Source organism: Mastomys coucha, unplaced genomic scaffold (assembly GCF_008632895.1).
Source record: "Mastomys coucha isolate ucsf_1 unplaced genomic scaffold, UCSF_Mcou_1 pScaffold7, whole genome shotgun sequence".
Taxonomy (NCBI): Eukaryota; Metazoa; Chordata; class Mammalia; order Rodentia; family Muridae; genus Mastomys; species Mastomys coucha.
The window spans coordinates 3,547,788-3,569,874 of record NW_022196913.1 but is presented as its reverse complement, the minus strand read 5'-3'; the positions used below and the strand labels follow the sequence as shown (position 1 = coordinate 3,569,874).

At 41.7% G+C, this 22,087-nt stretch overlaps 1 protein-coding gene across 4 annotated transcripts in view; it reads right to left on the bottom strand.

Annotated features, from left to right (window-relative positions):
• Usp6nl (USP6 N-terminal like) overlaps nt 1-22,087 on the bottom strand; it is a 125,089-nt gene that overhangs the window by 30,779 nt on the left and 72,223 nt on the right. For all 4 annotated transcript variants that reach the window (XM_031359350.1, XM_031359351.1, XM_031359349.1 and 1 more), the window contains 3 exons: nt 14,233-14,272; nt 8,156-8,236; nt 1,861-1,968 (listed from right to left, as the gene is read on the bottom strand). In XM_031359350.1, the coding sequence (XP_031215210.1) occupies nt 1,861-1,968; nt 8,156-8,236; nt 14,233-14,272 (229 nt within the window). The remainder of the gene's footprint in view (nt 1-1,860; nt 1,969-8,155; nt 8,237-14,232; nt 14,273-22,087) is intronic.

Here is a 22,087-nt window from a genome sequence, read left to right as displayed (position 1 = left end):
CATGATTAAGTGATGTCATGACAGTAACTGTAAGTCTGCAGGCAGTGAACTGAGTAACAAGCCTGGGAGCTCTAACGCTCATTTGTTTTCTTATTATTGGGTTTACTAAACTACTATCTGACACTAACTGCCCATAGGATGACTTTATATAGAAAAAGCACCCCAAATAAAATGTATTAGGTTGAAGAGGGTCCCCAAAATTTACATCTACTCAGAAGTAGTGTGTGGCCTTACTTGGAAAAAGACTTTGAAGACACTATTAAGCTCTCACATCATTCATTACAATAAAACTTAAGTCCAAAGCCTGGCATCTTTATCAGGCAAGAGACAGACACACATGTGACATGTGACAAAGAAGCAGAGAAGAAGCTACAGAGCTACAAGCCGAGTAACACCAATACTGTGCGTAGCCACCAGAGGCTGGCAGAAGGCCAGGAAGGAGTCTTCCTTCTCTGCAGCCTTGAGAGCAGCCATGTCTTGCAACAGCACAGAACAGGCTCTGTGGTTTTTAGTCACCAGCATTACACGTCTTGGCCCTGAAAATGATACAGTATGCAGATAAAAGCGCTTTGTACTCGCGTTATTTCCTAGGTTCCTTTACTAACTAGGTATTTACTGAGCAACTACTGCATACTGGGCACACCGTTCTGGAGCTGAACTGTGTGTATGTGTGTTCTCTCAGGCACACTTCACTTTGAACATGGGCTCTACAATCTCGTCACTAATAATAAATATCTCATTAGTACTCTAAAATAACACCAAATTCTAATACTCTGAAACACAAGCTTATTGCCTGTGTGAAGTCCTGTATTCTCATAAAACTTGTAACACCTAACTACTGCCTAGTGCCTTTCATTTGGTAAGCTTTTGTCTGAGTTCATCCATGGAAAAAACAAACTATCAAAACACACTAAATAAAATGCTTTTACAACTGGCTGGGTTTAAACTGATTTTCTCCCTCCCCCCCCCAATTTGTTCTGTTGTAATTCATTCTATTGATTTTCTATTCATTTCTACTATTTCTATCTAGTCTATTCTATTCATTTTCTAAGAAATTTACTCTAAAGCCTATGGCTATAAGAATTTTAGATGTAAAATTCTTATTCTTTTCAAAGGTAGATATAAACTTAGGTTTAGAAAGAGTGCCGGGCAGTGGTAGCAAATGCCTTTAGTCCCAGCACTTGGGAGGCAGAGGCAGGCAGATTTCTAAGTTCGAGGTCAGCCTGGTCTACAGAGTGAGTTCTAGGACAGCCAGGGCTACACAAAGAAACCCTGTCTCGAAAAACAAAACAAAACAAAACAAAAAGAAAGAAAGAAAAAGAAAGAGAAAAAGAAAGAAAAAGGAAAAGAAAGAGTATGGCTTAAATGGTAAAGAGGTATATTTAATCATTATACAATTTAATCAAAGTATTACTCAGCAAAAGGTCTAACTTTTTAATTCATAAATAATAAAACAGAGATACCAAACTGTCTTGGGAGCAGATTTTTCCTTATTCAGACCTACTGAACAGCCACATATAGGCAGGTGCTGGAAAATGAGGTTCTGTCTTTGTGTTCACCATAAACTCTAACATGATCCAAACCTCCTTATTACCAGAACAAGAAAGTGCAAGTCAGTTTTCCTTCTAAGTATGCCTCAGCACTAACGGATCACTGTCAGTGTCCCATGATACTGGCTGATACAGATGATACTTGTAAATTCTGAGTTTGCTGGCACTAAGAAAACAAGCCGGTTAAGTGTCCAAATCTCGGTGTAACATGATCTCAAAACATTGTCAACCGGTAGAATATCACATCACTTTAAAAAACGGAGTTATTTTGCATTTTAGTTTCAAAGGCATAGTCGGTTTAGCTACTCACACTGTAAAGGTCTCTTGTCTCTTCTTTCATTTTAGGGATCTCAAGAAGAAGGGCCCAGACTTCCCCTCGGAGCTGGAGTGGAATTCCTTTGTAAATTCTTCGATGAAACTGGTTAAAACAAAGGAAATGAGACAAAGTTACAAGGTAACAAAAGCTTAGACAGTCCTTCCACTGAGCCATTCAGTATCTGTCAGGGTTTTTTTTTCAGGTATGCATGATCATTTTTTAAAAATAAATTTTAATTAGTTAATTCAATTAGATTCTGTTACTTCCATGTTCTTAGATCCTAAAAGTGAAACATAATCACAGAAGGAAAAAAATAAAGAACTACCAAAAGAAAACAGGAAAAAGAAAAAAAGAAAGAAATGTCAGGAACCCTTGGTAAATTGGTATTATAGTATGCTTGACTATTACAGATGTGTCCCTTGGAGTTGCAAGAGCAGAGCCGGTACTATTGGTAAAATGTAAACATCTTATTTATACATTTCTTTGTTATACACTACCTTCCCCCATACAGGTAGAAGGTGGGCCAAATTGCAGAAAGTGGTCTTGTGCTCAAATGACCCTCGCAGAAAGCACCCCTGCCTGGAGCCCCACCTCAGACCTTAGCTGTGCCCTACCCTGCATCCATCTGTGTAAATGGCACTAACCCCATCTGGTCAGAAAAAAGGCAAGGACTCCTCCTCTCCCAACTGTGTGGGAATCAAGCCACACATGTGCACATAGCTGAGCTCCATTCCCAGCCAAAATGTTGATTTTCAAAGAACTAGGTCCCTAGGTAGGCATGATCATCTGAGTCCTCGAAGTATGCATGTAGTTACCCTGAGGATACATAGCCCTCTTCTCTATAAGTATGTATTTAAAGCCCATTCAAAGTGAGCATCAAGGCCATTACAATGTGATACATAACAACATTTGAAATTTAAAAGCGCACAGACAAACCAAGAAATGATTGATAAATTATCACAGGAGCCCTTAAGGAGAGTCTGGGATTTTACATATTTCTTTAGACTTTGCAACACTTGTTTATAACTAATGACATATCTAGGAAATAAAACCAAGTCTAAGCATTACATTCTTTTGTTTCATACACAAATTATACAAATAAGTTGGAAGGGTGTGTGTGTGCGTGTGTTTGGGAGGGGGTGGGCACATATATGCAGACACATCTTACACATGTGTAAGCAAAGGCCAAATGATACCATAGGTGTTCTTCATAATTCTTTAGGTACGGTTTACTTTCATTGTTTGAAGCAAGGCCTCTGTTGGTCGGGTACTGTCTAGGCAGGCTAGGCTGACTGACAGTAAGCCCCAGGGTACTGACTCTTTGTACCTCCCCAGAACTAAGTTTGTACCACCACACCCAGCACCTTCAGGTAGTATCATCGTCAGGTTTGACTGTGATCTGTCCCAATGAGACCACATGTGCAGCTGTCTACTTCTAGCATCCTGTGAGTACGACAAAGTTTTGGATTCTACAGCATTTCCAATTTTGGGGAATCAAGTTGTCACTGTTAGAGTAAGAGAAAAAAAGCAAGAAAACTCCAGAAAGAAATAGAAACTCTAATGGTCAGCAGGCTATCCAGAGCCGGGCGCTCAGAAGAAGCGCTGACATGTTGTCAATGTCCTCACTCATGGTAGCAACTAACCTGGTTCTCCACTTATTATTACACATAAGCATTTACTAAACATATCAATGTCCTATCAATGTTCTCACCCACAGTACCAACTAACCGTGGTTCTCCATTTACTATACATAAGCATTCACTATACACAGGAAACTATTTTAAACTTGTTGCTGTATGTATGTGACATTTAATTATCCCAACAACTCAATTGTACATACACAGAAAGTAAATCATAAAGAAGATAAATAACTTGCCCAGTGATAAACCTAAAATGTTACCAACTATTTAAAAGAAGGAAGAGCCTATGTAAAGCCCAGCACAGTAATATGTGCCTGTAATCCCAGTGCTAGGGAGGCAGACAGGAGGCAACCTAGGGGTTGCTGGCTATCCACTCCAGATAAATTGATGAGTTGAGGCCAGTAGTAGAGAGCCTGTACCAACGATGAGGTGAGGGCTGGGTCTGGAGCTCAGTGAGAATGCTTTCATAGCATGCATAAGGCTCTAGGTTAAATTCCTAGTATGAGCAAAACAAAATGATCCAAGTCAAGCCTTGACTTGAGGTTGGCTGCCGTGACAATGGGAAGGTGGCTCTGTGGGGGAGAGCCCCGGATCTGCACATGTGAGGATCCAAGTTCAATTCTCTAGCTCCCATGCAACAGCTGACTGTGGGAGCTCACTGTTCAGCCAGCCTAGCTGAAACAGCAGATGCCAGCTTCAATGAGAGTGACAGCAAAACAGCAGAGTTCTAATCTCATTTCCCAGCATACAATGCACATCCGCAGGTACAACACTCCATTAGACACAGGCACTAAGGCACAGGCGACTGAGGACAATACTGTTGTCAATCTCTGCCCTCTCCCATATCATATCCACACCCACAAATGAATACTATGGACTCTGTGTGTACATGCGCCCCTGCACGTGTGTGTGTGTGTGTGTGTGTGTGTGTGTGTGTATGTGTGTGTTTCAAGACAGGGTTTCTCTGTATAGGCCTATCTGTTCTGGAACTGGCTCTGTAGACCAGGCTGGCCTTGAATCCAGAAATCCACCTGCCTCTCTGCCTCCTGAATGCTGAGTGCTGGGATCAAAGGTATGAGCCACCTCTCCCCACCCTGGGGTCCACAGCACACTGTTTTGTCAGAATTATTCAAATATATGGAAAATGACAGAAAATGTTCTTAAAATTCAAGAGTGGATAATATTAAAACAATGGTAAGATAACTGAACTTAAGAAGAATATAAAAAGGGTATCTCTGACATCCAACCAAATATGCACACTAAACACTGACAGAAAAATAATGTTGATGTTCTAAAATAATTATTCATGATTCTTTATCTTGAGACTTAACCACAGGTCAAAAGTACCCAGGAAGAACTGTTTTACCCACATGCCTCAATCTTCTTTCTTGTTGCCACCATCTACACAACACTATGTAATAAACACTCCAGCACAGACGCTGGGCACTGGGCACTTACGTGTCAGGACGGTGTATCTGGGACTGTGGAGCCCACCCTCAGAGGCTATGGGTGACTGTGCTTGGCCACTAACATGCACTTGCTATGGCTGCACACTTCTCCTTCACCTCATCAATCATCATGTAAGTTTTAGAAATTTTATAAAACATTAGGCATTGCATCAAAGCACAGTTTACTGACCAAACGGTAATGTGGTTTCCATCTGCTGATCTTTCAACTAGCGCTACATTCTTAGTAATTTCCATGACAACCCCACAGTGCCTGTGATGTAAACATGCATCTCACAAACACCTCCCACCTACAAGGAAGGAACACAAAGCCCCAGCCATGGAGGCAGGTCGGCACTGTGACACACAACACAGGCAACACAACCCTCGGGAAGCTTTCACCGAAGCTTCAGCTCTAAGACTCCAAGTAGTTTCCTCCAGAGCCATGTTTGTGGTAAGACATTTTCTGAATCTTTCTGCATCATTACCACGGAAGCAGTGACTCCAAAGAGAAGAAACAAAAATAAAATGTTACCTTTCTGCATCAGTGCAATTTAATGTATGAATTGAAGGTGATAATTCTTTTAGAAGGTGCATTCTTTTCCACAACCAATTTGGACCATATATATTATCAAATGATTCTACCACCATAGTTACGGGAGAGTGCTTTAAAATTATACATCAAAGAAATAGTTCTGCTAAAATCCCTCTTAATGGGAACTGCATTAGCCAGAGTTGCTGTCAGAGTAATAGCCTAGCAGAAAAAGGACTCATCTTTACAGAAACTGACTGGCTTCCACAGATGCACGCCTGCTGGAGAGTAACATAAAGCCATGTAATTGTACGGATCCTTATCAGACTGAGTGTGAACCTAAAGTGAGGGTGCGATGTTCAGAAACACATCCTGCCATCATTGCTTGAGCGGTCCTCCCACAAAGGAGAAGGAGCTGTCACTGCACGCGCAGACCTGAGGGCGGTGTGCTATTAAACAGGAGCACAGACGCTACACCTAATTCCCCACTTTGAAGCGACTTCTTTTAAAAATATCTTAAGTTCTAAAACCAATGCTAAAACAAAGTCTCTACAACACAAAATGAACTTACTTTGCTGTAAAATAAAATAAAAGTTTGACTTTAAAATAAGGATATTTGGGGTGCTCACAAAGAAAAACGAGTGACATATCTGTGTGAGATATCCCATAAGCAGGAGATCTCCACAGTGAGTGAGTATCCTCTTATGGCAGGTCATAGTCCTCATTCAAAGCTGAAGAGCTGTATAATAAAGAGCCCTTACTGGACTTTGCTGAGCTCTGATTTTCCCAACACCAGGACACAGCCTTTCCTAGGCACTTTACTTATTTAATCCTTATTATTTAGTTTATTTAATCCTCACAGCAACTCTAAAAGATAGCCACCACTGTTGTCCTACCACACAGTTATGCTGTGGCAGGCTGGAGTGTGAAGCCAGAATATCCCACCTGCTTTACCCTCCTTCTAGGCTGCTTCTATGTCAGAACGATTAAAACCCAAGGGGCTGATGGTCTATACACTTCTTGTTATGTTGACATAAGATGATTTGTATTTATACAAGTGTGTATATGGGAGGGGTAATTTTATGGGAACAGTATAAAGAAACATGGGTCAGTGAGATGCTCAGCAGGTAAAGATGGCATGGCCAAGCCTGACAACCTAACTTCAAAACCCAGTGCCCATATATAGTAGGAGAAAACAGACTCTTAAACATGGCCCTTTATCTTCCAAACACACATTGTAATACATATGTAGCCATATACATACACACACTCAACAAATGTAATTTTTAAAATTTAAAGACTAAAGAAATAGAAAAGAAAACCTCTAAAGTTGGCTATATGTTTTGCTATAGGATTTTTTTTCCTTTTTTAAAAACTTTGCACAGCTAGCTCACATTTATTAGGTGTTGTCTATAAGCCACACTAGTGCTAGTCTCCCTAAGTTAGCCCATCAGACCCCCGGAGCCCCATCCCTTTAAAATCACACCTGTGTATACACGGTGGAGCTATGTGCTGAACCGCCTTTATTACATCTGTAAAGTTCACTCACGTGACAGTGAGACGTCAGTGGTTTGCAAGCATAGGGCCAAAATCATTTTCCAAGGATGGACACAATGCCACCTCTTGCTTCACTGTGACTTTTGCACTGACAGGAGAGAGAGATGGCAGTGAAGTTCCAACCACTAGGCACAGACCAAGGCAGCAGGGCTACCTGGGTTACTGCGTTACTGCACTTTCTACAGTGTTCTCAAAAATCAGTTTCACACAGCAATGTTCCTGATGCAGCCCAGAAGGCACTAAGTAAAAAACCTCTAAGCTCCTGGGCACAGGTTGCAGCGATGCGCTTGCACCACTCGAATACAATGCTTACTCAGAAAAAGATACTTCCCTAGGGTTTGGGATGATAATTGCACTAACTCCTTGATCTCACAGAACGCCATTATACTTTAAAGAACTACCTGACTGCAATTCTGTGGCTGTTCAGATTTGGAGCTGTATTTGGCAGACATTTCCTTACAATAAATACACTGTGTTTGTTGCTCCTGACAACATCTGGCCTTTCAAGCAAAACTGAAACTTGAGAGGGGTGCTACGGCATTCCTGTGGCCATGTGAAGACAGCTTTACTCATGTGGGCTCTGAGGATACAAGGCAGGTCATCAGGCTTGCACAAGCACCTTACCTGCTGAACCATAGCGGCAGCCAAGGCCAGGGAGGGAGCCATGCAAGGAACCTGTGGTCCTCCCACCGCACCCGCCTCACCCCTCTGCTTGGTTTAAAACTTAGCACGGACTCAGTGCAGAGCAGAGGAGGGTCCCTGGAAGCTCTGCAAAGGAGAGCACTCCTGCATCCAGACAAGCGTCCAAAGGCCAGCTCCTTCTGAGCAACAGGATGTGGATATGAAGCCTGGAACTTCCACAATGTCTGAGCCCAGAGGAGACCCAGCAGAGCAGCAGAACGCAATGGCACTCTACCTCAGTACCTCGCAGGCAGGCAGTGTAGCTACACTGCTAGAACCACTCTAAACTGGGGATTCTACTACTTCCAACATGAAGACTTCTAAGATCAAACGTTACGCCTCAGTAAACTGAAACCTCACAAGTGAGTTCAGAGGTAAACCTTGGAATACCACAGTTCAAGCACGTCCCGTGGAGACGACGCCACCGTGCATACCTTCTCGGTGTTCTTGTACCTCTCCCATCTTTTCAGCATTTTCAGCCACTTGGAAGTCCTTTCGATTTCCAGTTGCTTTTGCTAAAAGGAAATTCAAATCTAATGTTACTGTTTGAAGTTTCTTTACATATAAATCACAATGTAACAAAACCAAAGAAAATGTTTTTGAAGTTACACTGTAGCAGACTTGTTTGTAAGTTGGATAACATGAGACTAGCATCAACTGCAGTTGAAGGCTGAAGTTAGGAGTTGTACCTAATGCCCCATGTGAGTGAGAAGACAGCAAAAGGGCTTGTTTGTGCTTTCTAGTATTTTAAAGACAATCAGAAAAATCCTATGTATACTATAAAAAAATCTTAAAAGAAAAATTTGAAGTATTTTTCAAAGCAACAAAAAAACCTTACAAATTTCAATTCTCTTTTATTTAATTTTACTAAATTCTAGCAAATGTTTTTGATGACTAAGTTGGGGTCTTTTATTTGAAGAATTCAATTTAGAATGGTAGAGAGATAATGTACAAAAGTAAGTCACGGCTGTCACTCTGAGACTACGCATGTGCTAACACAGGGAGACACATGCCATGGCAAGGGGCACATGAAATAAGGCTGGTGGCAAGGTCACATGGAAAGTTATCAAGGACCCTACATGAGGAGCGCAAAGATTATGAAGGGATTTACCTGGTGCTGAGGGAGGGATGCATGTGCTCCCAATACCATGCAGCACTATCTAGGGAGCCGACACAAGTTCCCAAGAGCTTTAAGAAGGAAACAAGCCTACCACGGGGGATGTGTGGCGGGGCTAAGCACTGGGGCCAGTTACCACAAAAAGTGCTTTTCCTCTCTTTCTCAGCTCCAGGAAGGGAAATACTTTTCCTCTAAGTACTCTGGCCTGGGAGTGTAAGAACTATATGAGAAAAGCAATAAAAAGAGCAAACTGCCCAGGAAAGGCAAGGACTCCTCAGATCAGCTTATACTCTGGGGTGTGTGCTCTCCAGGCCTGCAAGAGAGGACCAAGATAGAAAAGCCTGCAGAACAAGTCTCAAGTGCAGTGGCACTCAGAGCAGGCAGATGATCCTGTGCTCTGCACTCACCCTCTTCTCTCTCCAGATGCCATCTTTCTAACACAGGCAGTCCTGTTTCCTGGATGAAAACTACAGCTCCTCACTGACTGGCCTCACTCCAGCCTCAAACAGGCAGGCAGTACGTTGGCAGATGGCACACCTACCACCAATAATTTTAGATCTGAAAGCATACATTCCCCAAGGAAAATCCTGAATTTAGGAAAAGATTCTCACCAATGAGAATGCTTTTTATAGAACTTACCTTTAGATATATTCACAAAACTCTGTAATTACTTTCTAACTCTTCAAAGTTTTTATAAGTTTGTATAATAAAAAAAAAACACTTGTGAGCAAAAGAATGTTAATTCCCATTTTCAAAAGGCTAAACAGTCCTTATTATATTATCAGTAATGAAATGATGCAGATGGGTCCAGAAATACATTTAATTTTAAAACTCAGTGTGGCACCGAAATCTAATTAGATGTTTTACTAATTGTGACTTTAGAGAAGGCCAAGCTGCGAAGGCCCAGAGACTGACTGCTCTGTGCTGCCATTTGCTGTGTTGCTGTTACTCCACATCATCCTCTTACTCCCTGAAGTACAACCCCCTTCTCCACCAAGAGGAAAACACCCCAAAGCCACTCAGCCAGGGTGGCCCTACAGGAGCCAGGGTCGCCCTACAGGAGCCAGGGTGGTCCTACAGGAGCCAGAGGCCTCTTGCTAACTTTCACTTTTATTACTATGAATTACCAATAAATCACTTCAGGAAGTAGTCATTCTTTTTTAAGATACATTTTATATATTAATGTTGCCATAGATTAGTTTAAATGTTATGTATCCTGAGACCAACCAAAGAGCACACACAGGCTGTACTGAGGCCCCTAGCATAAATGTGGGAGGGGATGCATGTAATCCAAAGACTTGATGCCCCAGGGTGGGGGGGACACCCAGGGGCAGGTATCCAGGGGCCACCCTCTCAGAAGTAAAGGGGGGGGTGAGGGGCTCTGGGGAAGGGGGTACTGGGAGGGAGCAGCATTTGGGATGCAAGAAATTCAGCTGGGCTCTCACTCTGCTACTAAGCTGCAGGTCTGTAACAACTGTCCCCCACTGGAGGAACTCATGTTTATGAGGAGAAACTCAAACATCTGAGGTGCTCCATACTGTGTAAACTATGACAGTAGTACACATTCTGGTTCCCCCCAGGTCATACAGGAAGGACGCATGAGTGACGTCGCTGGAGTCCCCCATGCCTGGATCTCACCAGCAGAGGTCAGGAGAGGATAAGAAGTACAGGAAACCCTACCACTGTAATGTGTGGTCACTTATCAGTAAGCCTTGAAGCTGGGTAAAACGAAGGTGTACTTTTAGAAGAAATAAAGGAGAACTGGTCAGATGGCTGAGAGTAAAACACTGGACAGCCACCAAGCCTGACTGGAATCTGACCTTCAGGACTCACATGGTGGGAGAGAATCAACCACTGTAAGCTGTCCTGTGACCTCCACATGCCACCCACAGTGGCACATGTGTATATACGCATGTGTGCACACACAAATAAATAAAATAAAAAAAATGTAAAATGGAAGGTTTTCATATTTTATATATTAGGCAAAATATTGAACTGCATTTCATAGCTTTAGCTATGAGAATTCATAGTTTTATATAACCTTTCCTCCTTATTAAAAACATCAATAAGCTCAAGGAATATAATCCATTATTAATACTGTTCTCTACAGGATGAATATGAGTGTGTTTGTTTATTTGTTTAAGTGCCTATTTGGGGAACCCTAGTCATTTTGCAAACATCACATCAATCCTTTTATGAGGGAGGATTACTGTCCCTATTTTAAATGGGGAACAGCTTCTTAGAGAATAACAGACAGGCAGAGCCATGATGACCTGACAAGACAGACTTAATAAGCACCAAAGCGCATAGCGTCAGCTGCATGCTTCGCAGCTGTTTATGTGTGTGTGTATGTGTGTGCGTGCGTGTGTGTGTGTGTATGTGTGTGTTTGTATGTGTGTGTATGTGTTTGTGTGTGTATTTGTGTGTATGTGTGAGTGTGCGTTTGTGTGTATGTGTGCATGTGTGTGCGTGCGTGTGTGTGTGTGTGTGTGTGTGTGTGTGTGTATCAGGCCACAGACCTGGTGAAATAACAGGCAGAGGCAGAGTCACATGTCACCAAGCCTGACAACCTGAGTTCAATTCCCAGTGCCCATTTAGTGGAAGGAGAGAACCAACTCCCACATGTATGCTGTGAATATACCACACACACACACACACACACACACACATACACACACACACACACACAATTTTATGCAAGCATGCACAGGTGTATTCACAACAAATGCAGGAAAAAATATTCAAGGCAGTCATATATTAAACAAGTACAATGTGTGAAAGAATAAAGCATGTCAGAGCCCTCTGTCACCCCAGGAAAGGGCTGACAAGGAACTACACAAACATGTCCTCATTTTAATAGTTTTGTTGTTGTTGCTGTTTTGGTTTCTTTTGTTTTGTTTGTTTAAGATGAGGAGGATTTCACAGCATAGCCCTGGAGGCCTAGAACTCCCTATGAAGATCAGGCTGATCTCAAGCTCTACTTATTTTTGCATCTCAAGGGTAGGGCATGTGGGGTGCTGATACTAGACAGGCACAGGAATGCTAAGATTGAATAAGCTCAAACCCTGGGAGTCTCAGAATTGAGAACGGCAGGCGTGGAGCCATTCCCTACTTGTCTGTACCTGCTCTAGAACATGTAGCCATGGCACCCACCCAGGACCATGGACACTAGATCACAAGTATAAGCACCTGGAGTTCTCCATGCTAATGAAGTTTTAGACAGCTCTCCCTCTCCCCCTCCCCTCCCCCTCTCCCTCCCCACAATGAGCTTCCCTTCCTGGGCATTCCTTCCTGCAAAAGGTATTTAATCCCTAGTTCACACAGAGAAAGGGAGCAAAGATAAGTAGGAAGGCAGGGAGCTCCAGAAGGGAGCATAGGGAACAGGGTAGCAGAAGTGGAGAAGAACCCGACAAATTCCAAGTCACCTGGAGGCAGAGCTCACAGCACTGGCTGAGAAGTGAGATGGGGTCTGAAGGTTTCAGATTCAGAGACAACTGAGAAGACTGTAGACTGGAGTTTGGAGGAAGGAGCTCCAGCTCACAGCAATAGGACATCTGCCTAGGACTGATCTGAGGACCAGTGTTAGGCCAAGGAAAAGATCAACATTCAGAATCTAAAGTATGGGTTTTTGTTTTGTTTGTTTGTTTTGTGACACGGAGGGAAAGAGAGAAGAAGGCAGGGAGGGAAACTACTGTAAGTCAGAGACCATCTGTAATGGCTACAATGAAATGTGAGCTGGAAGGAAAGGTGGGAAGGAAGGGGCCCTGTGGTGGTATCACTGAGTCAGGAGACTAGTAGTCAGGGCTCTTCACACAACACATGGCATGCAGAGGCTAGTTACTCAGCCTCGTAGCTGTTACAAGTCCTGGAAAAGCCTCTGGCTATGGATCTTAGCAGAGCATCCAGCATCCTATCACCTGCCTGCAAGAGGTGTTCATAGTACTCTTCATACAAGGAAAATGACAATTCTATTCACATCTTAAGGTTTTGTTACAGTTTTGATTTTCAGAAAATTTTGATCTTAGAAATTTTCCTAAAATATTTTTTAATTACATTTTTAATTCTACTTGCATTGTCTGAAGCTCAGCTCCCTTCCCCAGTAGAATACACACAAACAAAGTACCTTCACTTTCATTCTCCAATTCATTTTGGAAGAGAAAGGGGAGAAGTAAGGAAATTCTGAGAAACTGAAACTTCCAGTCCCTACTTCTCATGCACATCCAGGTGGAAAACCAGCTCCTCACTAAGTAGAGTGAAGAAATGCTTAAAGAAAAGCAGACTGGTTTACTGTGTCACTTGTCTAAGTCCTTAAAATGCTAAGGTAGTTAACTGACCTCAGGACATGTTTCAGTTGTTACTTGGGGAAGCTGAATGGTCTACAGTGTGCTTTATTATCCGAGGGCTCCTCAGGCTCACCAGGGATTCTCTGTTCCTCATGGCTCACTCCTGTGTCCATCCACGGGTTATGGCAGCTGTCAGGTCTTCTCAGAGAAGCTAATTTTTACAGTAGGACGTGACTAACAGAGACGCGCAAGGTTCAAGGTGCAGAGAATAGTGCCCTTGAATCATGCCCTAAATAGAATACCCAATCCGCATCCTCTCCTCTGAGGCTCAGCATCACTGCATACAATGATGGAAGAGTGTAAGAGGCAGAGATGGGGAGTATTATAAGAAATGGTTTTCTAGCACAGCAGGGCAGCTGGACATATGCACTTTCAGCAGTTGTGACAGCATGCATAAGATCTGCACAGGTCAAGCAAGACAAAATCCCAGCATGGAGAGGGAGGTGGGCAAGAAGTCACACCCAGTTGCTGGCTAGGAAGATTTTGGCAGCTGATAGCTGTTGGGAGGGGGAGAGGCCATTTTCTTTAAGGGCTGACCACTCTCTAGTAAAGGCCACACATCTAAGAGTATGCAGGTAGCCACAATTTGATGGGTTTAAAAATAAAAAGGACTCAAAGCTGAGTGGGCAGGTATGGAGGGAGAAACAGGAGGAAGGAGTGACCTAAACACACCGTGTGGACATCTCAAAGAACTAGCCAAACAAAAACATCGATGGCACGCATGCCTACTCGACAGGACGGATGGTCGGGCAGGCGGATGAAAGTTCCTGCTACCGAGAGGCTGTTTCATGCAGGTAGAACCTGAAGCTGGGGTTGAACATTTTAGAGTACTATCCTTTTCCTTACTTTTAAAGAAAGATGAGAATTTCATAAATCCTCCTAAACCCATTTCATGCTTATTTTAGTTACTTTCTTAAGAGTAATACAATTATGGTCAAATTCTAACAATGCCAGACACATACAATACAGCACTCAAAAATGACACAAGTAGATTCTATTCCTCTTGAGGCAATTCATCAATAACTTCAAATAAACGAAGAACCACACTTACCCGGTCCGCAGCTGCATTATGATACGGGAGCTCCTCTTCACTGCAGGGAATAACAACAAACACGGATGGTTGAGATCAGAGTAGAGTCTTACTGACTGTATGTATCCTACGTAATACCTGACTCTAAGAGAGACGCATGCTTCAGGTTTCCATTCCATTGAACTCAACAGAAAATGCACCTGGTCTATTGTCACAACAGCCTCACAGTGTTAAACACAGTGATCACTACCCTACAGGGAACAATTCAAACTCTGTCTCAGTACAATAGTCGGACCATACTGAACACTTCTATCACGGCAGAAAGTTCTGTTGGAGAACATTGCCCTAGGCCAGGGTTCAGCCACAGCAAACAGTAAATGTTTTAGGCTTCATGAATCAGAGTCTTTCTCTCAACGACTTGATTTCTACTGTGCTGCTGTGACAGTCCTCACACATTAAGGAAGCTTCGCACAACTTCTACAGAGCCAAGTGGCAAGCTAGACACTAAAATTAGCATAAAGAAAAAACTAGATCCAGGCCTGGAGGGCTAGGACTAAAACTCCAGCGAATTAAGAGGCTGAGTAGAAGAAAAATATAAAACTGCCTGGGTTATCAGTGAGCTCAAAGCCTATATGGACAACTTAGTGAGACCCTGTCTTGAAATAAAAATGTAAAATCAGAATTGGGAGTCCAGAAGAGATAGCTCAGCTTGTAAAAAGTACTGGCTACACAAGAAGGAAGACCAGAGTTCAATCCTTAGCAACTGCAACAAACAAAGGCATGGTGGCATTCCCTGGGAAGGCCAAGAATATCTGGGGCTCACTGGCCGGCCAGCCTATTCTAACTGGCTGGGTTGCAAGGTCCACTGAGAAACCTACACTGAAGGAAAAATGATGACTCCTGAAAAACAGCCACAGTTGACCTCTGGCTTCTACAAGCATACATACACACATGTGAAAATGTATACACATGAACTCACACATTAGACTGAGTGTGTGTGTGTCACTCGCATACACAGACACTGAAGATGTAATTCAGGGATAGGGTATGGTACGTGCTTGGCATGAGTGGAGCCCTAGGTTTAATTCCCAATATCAAAAAAGAAAAGGCAAGAAAAATTGGCTTCCAATAGGCTGATGAATTTAAAAAACCTCCCCCTTTTAATCTGTAAAATAAAGAAAACTTTGCTGTCAAAAATTCAACAGTATTTTTTTTAATATAGAAAAGAACAAAACCATATCTCTGGTTCATGTATGCTATCACCTCTAAGGTTAAAGTATCCTGAGACTCTTATATTAACTGCCAGTAATAAAGCACTGCATGTAAACACAACTGACTTCGGCAGCTTTCTCAACAGTGCATATGTTTTGGCAAAAACTTGTGCATATTCTTGCTTCTGTTTTCTCTTGAGATCAAGTGGCACCACTTTTAAGAACATGACAGATTATTATTCACAAGCCTAGTATTTTCTATGTCATTCTTTGTTTCTCTGAAGAGTCCTTACATGAACCATTTAGCCACAGCAATGGAACTGACAAACGTTAGGTATAAAGCCAGCAGAGAACTCAGTGAGGAAACCCAAATCCCTCTTAGAGGTAATTTTCTTCATAGAGAAGAAAATAAACATTTTTATTTAGTCACTTGGCCTAACACAGAAATGCTCTCTACAACATAATCCAGTGCTTTTGCATCAATTTAGCTATGCCAGGGTATACAAAGAAAAAGGACAGAGGATGAGACCATAGTTTCAGGAAAAACAGAAATTCTGAGGATGGAATACAGTCTTCAGACCTCATAGATGAATGACAGAACAGGAGTGGGTCCTCTCATAGCTTATACCTAAACTTCCCAAACAGAAACTATTGTGTGCACATGTATCTTTACAGACCTTGTCCTCAAGTCTCTGTGTAGGCATATGCTGAGGCTCGCAGCCATCTGAGATCAGAGAACATCAAATAGATGTGTACTAAAAGGCATGCCTGTTTATGCCAATAATCTGAATCTTTTTTTTTTCTCCTCTCCATCACCTATTTTTTCCAAGACAAGTCTTCTCTGCATAGCCCTAGATGTCCTGGAACTTTCTCTGTACACCAGAGACCCACTTCTCCCTCCCAAGTGCTGGGATTAAATGTGTGTGCCACCACACTGGCTCTGCTAGTCTGTATCTTGGGAAAGAGCACGGTCAGAATATGCAGATGAGCATCCCTCCAGGTCCGTAGGCCAAATCCTGGGTGCTGTCTGTTTTTGTAAATAAAGTTTTACTGGAACACTGTCATTCCTACTCATTTCGATACTGTCTGGGCTCTAGAGTTGCTCTCCCCTATAGCAGCCGGGCTGAGTCACTGTGACAAAGACACAGAAGCAAAACCATTTAGTATTTGGCTCATGCTAACAAATGAATACTATCTATCCCTTGCTTTAAAGAATCAGACTTTGTAGGCACATGTGGACTGCTCAGAGACAACACTCTGCTGGCAAGTGTTGAGGTTTGATCTTTTTTTCTTTCTCTTTTTTTTTTATTAGATATTTTATTTATTTACATTTCAAATGACATCCCATTTCCAGGTTCCCTCTGTGGGGGTGGGGACCCTATTCCCTCACACATACACACACACCCCTCACCCAGGTTTGGTCTTTTGCTGTGTATTATAATGCTAAATATTGGTCTCCAAAGTCTGGTTGCCCCCAAGGGTGAGAGAATCCGCACGTAGGCCCAAGTGATGTTCAGTAACCTTGCCGCCCAAATTATCCCTGATTGGTGAATAAAACTGCCTACAGCCTATAGCTGGGCAAGAGACAGAGAGGAGGTTTCCTGAAGAAGATCCCAAGGGTCAGTGGGTTAGGTAAGTCATGACAACATGGCTATGACTTATGAGGGCTGGCCAATTGGAGTTAAGAGCAGCCCAAATGGAACATAGCAAGTTATAATCTGTGGTTACTGATGGGAAGTAGATTCCAATAGCTTAGAGGGTAGATATCTGCTCAGCTCTAGTGCTGACTAAGGCTTATTATACATATAAAGGTCATGTGTTTTTGATCTGGGAACTGAATGATAAAAGGTGGGGTGGAAGACCCCAGTAGAGATTAAATACTTCCTGTAACAGACCAGCGGCCCCTTCTTCGCAATGGTTAAGTGAACAGCGGTCGGTACTCAGAAGACAAAGGCTTTGGCCGGCATGCTTTTCACCTGGACTAGGCTTCACATGAATTGCTAAGTATGAGCCTGACATCTCCCAGTAATTCATGTGAAATCTTTTTAAAATGTCAAGCAAACATTCATTTGGAAACCCACTTTGTTAAAATAGTTAAAATCAGTTAAGTTGGATATATTGGTATGGTTCATTTTTGGCTTTGAAGCAAATTTTATTTAAGTTAGATTCAACCTAGTTAAAAATCTGTGTCTAAGAGTTCTGCTACCTTTCTAATCAAAATGGATAATGTTGAAAGCAAGAGCACCTTCACTCATTGTCTCTTATAGACCTATATAGGCTCAGGAACCTACAGGCTGACTCCACTAGCTTTTATAAATACATAAATTTGGATTAAGTAGTTGAACATCTGATGGTTAGTGTTATCTGACCTCCTCTATCTATTTTTGGTACAGTTTCCTTTTAATTCTCTCTTCTATTAAAAACTTGAGACCCAAAAATATCATTTATCATTACACAAATACCAGACATTATTTTGTCCAGAAGACTGTGGTAGGTAGTTTTTGCTAAACTTTTAAAGTTCTCCAACCTCTTAAGCAAGCTCCAGTTCTCCAGTGTTCAGCTGTAACTCTCCCACAGGCTGGTCTGGCAACAGCCTTTATACTCATTGTGAGCTCTGCTATCAAACCATGTCAATCCTAGACGGTGCTAACTTTTCTCTCTCCTTTATATATCATAGCAATCTTAGTTAACCACTGAGTGCTCAGCATATCCAGAGGGCTGAGGGGTTGTGCATTGTACTGCATTACATTGACAATGAATTTAAAATCTAACTGCACTTGCAGCACAATCCAACCTTACACATAGCTAAGACAGGAGAGGTGCTCTTTTGATCAAGGCATGACAGAAACTCATACCTCGATCGATGCTCACAGCAAAAACTTTATGCAATGGTATGATAAAGTCTCATCTACTGTGGCAAGCAGTAACAGGTACCCGCAGCAAACTGGGGAAAGCTTTAACTCCAAGGAGACTCTGCGACAGATACCAGTTACTAAAGCTGAGCATCACACTGGAATCCACTCCTCTCCAGCACTGTTTTCATTTGTGCTTCTGTTTTGGGACTCCAACATAAAGCAGGTTTTAAGACCTGAGTGTGACATCATGAGAACTGGTACCAGCCAGTTTGATTTTAAAGATAAGAGAGACCTTTGCTCTCTTAGTAAGTATGTTGATAGAAGCAGGCATTTTCAAAGGTGTGGTCCCCTTGTTGTCTTAGTGTGTTGTTAGAAGTAGCCATTTCAGTCTCCTGCGTAGGCATTTGATAGTGTTCATCTGGACGCACTCTCATTAAAACAAAAGAAAGCCATAGTAGGCAGCAATAGCAGCATGGCTCTGTGAGACCTGTCTGAGACCCCACCCTAGGAACTGACCTGTCATTAATGAAGGGCAACTTGAGCACTACAGGTTCGCCTTCTAGGTTTACTCCCAGAGAAAGAGTAAATGCTTAGAACACAGCCTGGCATGCAGGAAATACTCAATGATATTAAGATTATCAAAGCAAGCCATTGGCTGACATCTCCCCCCGCCACTACAGCCAACTAGACCTCAGCCAAAACTTGAAAAAAAAATTAAAATTAAAACAAAACAAAACAACCAAAAAATAAACTACAACTTTTTAACTGACAGATACAAGTTTGGATCTGGGGCAAAAACTTATCTGTAAGACTTAAATTTGTTTCAACTGAAAGAAAGAAAGTTTAGGTAACTAATGCACCCTTTTGGAAAGTAGGGGTTTTTCTAATGTATTTCATACTATCTGCACTACACTATAATTCTTAAAAACACATAATTATATGGATGGAATGGTCAAATGAACTGAGTTACATCCCATCTTCTGAATCAAAATCTAGGACAGAATCTAAAAATCTGTTTTTCAACTTTTCCAATGTGCAGACCACATTTGTGATCTACTGAGCTTACGAGTTTTTATCCACAGACTGGCCTTCAAAACGTGACTCACACCCTGGGGACTTGACTACAACAAATGTCTATGGCTTCTCACCATAGTTGTAGCAGTTCAGTAAGGAGAGGAAAGGAGGAAGAGGAGGAGGGGAGGGAGGGGGAAGAAATAAAAAAGAAGAGAGGATCAGAAGTGAGGAGGACATAACATCTCTCCCAACACCGGGAGTAACTGGGACCAGCCATACCCTGGCACACAGGAATTTCAACAACCCAGTGGCACGGGTTCCTTCTGGTCTGTCTGGGCCGGTGCCCTAAGCAGACCTTGGATGCAAACTCTGCAGAGAGTCCCATAATACCCAGAGGAAGCTCTACTCCCAGGTGCTCTAACAAGGCTAGGATCACAGGATCCCAGAATCACAGGAACCCAGAGACAGCTTGACTCTGAGGAGTTCTCACACAACCAAGATCACAGGAAGGACAGGCTCCAGTCAGATTTAGCAAGGGCAGGTAGCACTAAAGATAACCAGATGGTGGGAGGCAAGCATAAGAACATAAGCAACAGAAACCAAGGTTACTTGGCATCATCAGAATCCAATTCTTCCACCATAGCAAGTCCTGGACACACCATCACACCAGAAAAGCAAGATTCAGATCTAAAATCACTCCTCATGATGATGAAAAAGGACTTTAAAAAGGACATAAATAACTTCCTCAAAGAAATACAGGAGAACACAGGGAAACAGCTAGGAGCCCTTCAAGAGGAAACACAAAAATCCCTTAAAGAACTACAGGAAAACACAATCAAACAGGTGAAGGAAATGAACAAAATCATCCAGAATCTAAAAATGGAAATAGTAACAATAAAGAACTCACAAAGGGAAAAAATCCTGGAGTTAGAAAACCTAGGAAGGAGATCAGGAGTCATAGATGCAAGCATCACCAACAGAATACAAGAGATAGAAGAGAGATCTCAGGGGCAGAAGACACCATAGAAAACATTGACACAACAGTCAAAGAAAATGCAAAAAGCAAAAAGCAAAAAGCTCCTAAACCAAAACATCCAGGAAATCCAGGATACAATGAGAAGACCAAACCTAAGGATAATGGGTATAGAAGAGAGTGAAGACTCCCAACTTAAAGGGCCAATAAATATCTTCAACAAAATTATAGAAGAAAACTTCCCTAACCTAAAGAAAGAGATACCTACAGATTCATGAACATACAAGAAGCCTACAGAACTCCAAATAGACTGGACCAGAAAAGAAATTCCTCCCATCACATAATAATCAAAACACCAAATGCACTAAACAAAGAATTTTAAAAGCAGTAAGGGAAAAAGGTCAAGCAACATATAAAGGCAGGCCTATCAGAATTACACCAGACTTCTTACCAGAGACTATGAAAGCTAGAAGATCCTGGGCAGATGTCATACAGACCCTAAGAGAACACAAATGCCAGCCCAGGCTACTATACCCAGCAAAACTCTCAATTACCATAGATGGAGAAAACAAGATATTCCATGACAAAACAAAATTTACACAATATCTTTCCACAAATCCAGCCCTACAAAGGATAATAGTTGGAAAACACCAACATAAGGAGCAAAACTACACCCTAGAAGAAGCAAGAAAGTAATCTTTCAACAAACCCACACAAACATAATTCCACCTCTAACAACAAAATAACAGGAAGTAACAATTACTTTTTCTTCATACCCTAATAGATTGAAATTCAAAAGTACGAGGAATTAGAAATTTGTTGGCTGTCATCCAGTGGCCTCTCTAATTTGGTAATTGGAGAAATAGGTCCAATATTGTACAATCCATATACACTTTCTTCTTGTTTGTACCTGACAGTGTCTTGCTGTGTACCACATAATGGTCTTGAAATCATGCTTCTCCTATCTCAGCCTCTCTATTAGTAGTATTGTTTATTTCATGTTTTTACACTATACTATGATTTTCAGAACAGCTTACCTACTTCAAAATTATTTATACAGCCAAAAGAAACCTAGACAACTAACTTGAGAGGTGGCATGTAAGAGAACAACAGAGTGAGACTGAATGCATTGCTTGATATTTATAACTATTGTATCAATTTTGAAGAAGAGGATTTTATAAGTTATTCTTTCTCTGAGATGAATGCTCTTCAAAATCATCACAGCCAGTGAGCCAGATTCTTATCCTCACCTAATGTCTGTGCCACCCTCCAAGTAGAACCATTGTTAATGAATGACTTCATGGATAGACCATCTTAATACACATACTATTTCTTAAATGAATGTAACCTGTTCTCTGTGGCCTGAGAATGAAGACAATCTATCAAGTCAAATAGCTTTGACCATAGCAGGAAATCTGCATCCAAAAATCATGTCTACAATTCATTCCTTGGTGCAGCAGAACTGTCAACTCTCAGCTTAGCTACGATGGAGGTAAAATTCTTTGGTGATGTGAGGGTCATTGAAGTACAGCCTTATTACAATGAATTCCAATGTCTAAAAATTGTCCTTATTTTGGGCTTGTGCCACAGTAAGAGCCAAGATTTTAAGCTTTACTAAAACCAAAACAAAACATACAAACAAAAATACTTTATCTATTTATGTTCATTTAAAAAAGAAAACTAGTAGTGATATATTATTTTGAAATATACAGTTAATATGTCTGGAGTTATTTAAAATTTATATTGAGAAAAATATATTTTCAGTATTGCTGTAGACAAGCACCTACATAAGACTGTTCAATTGATTGTTGTTTTATATCAAA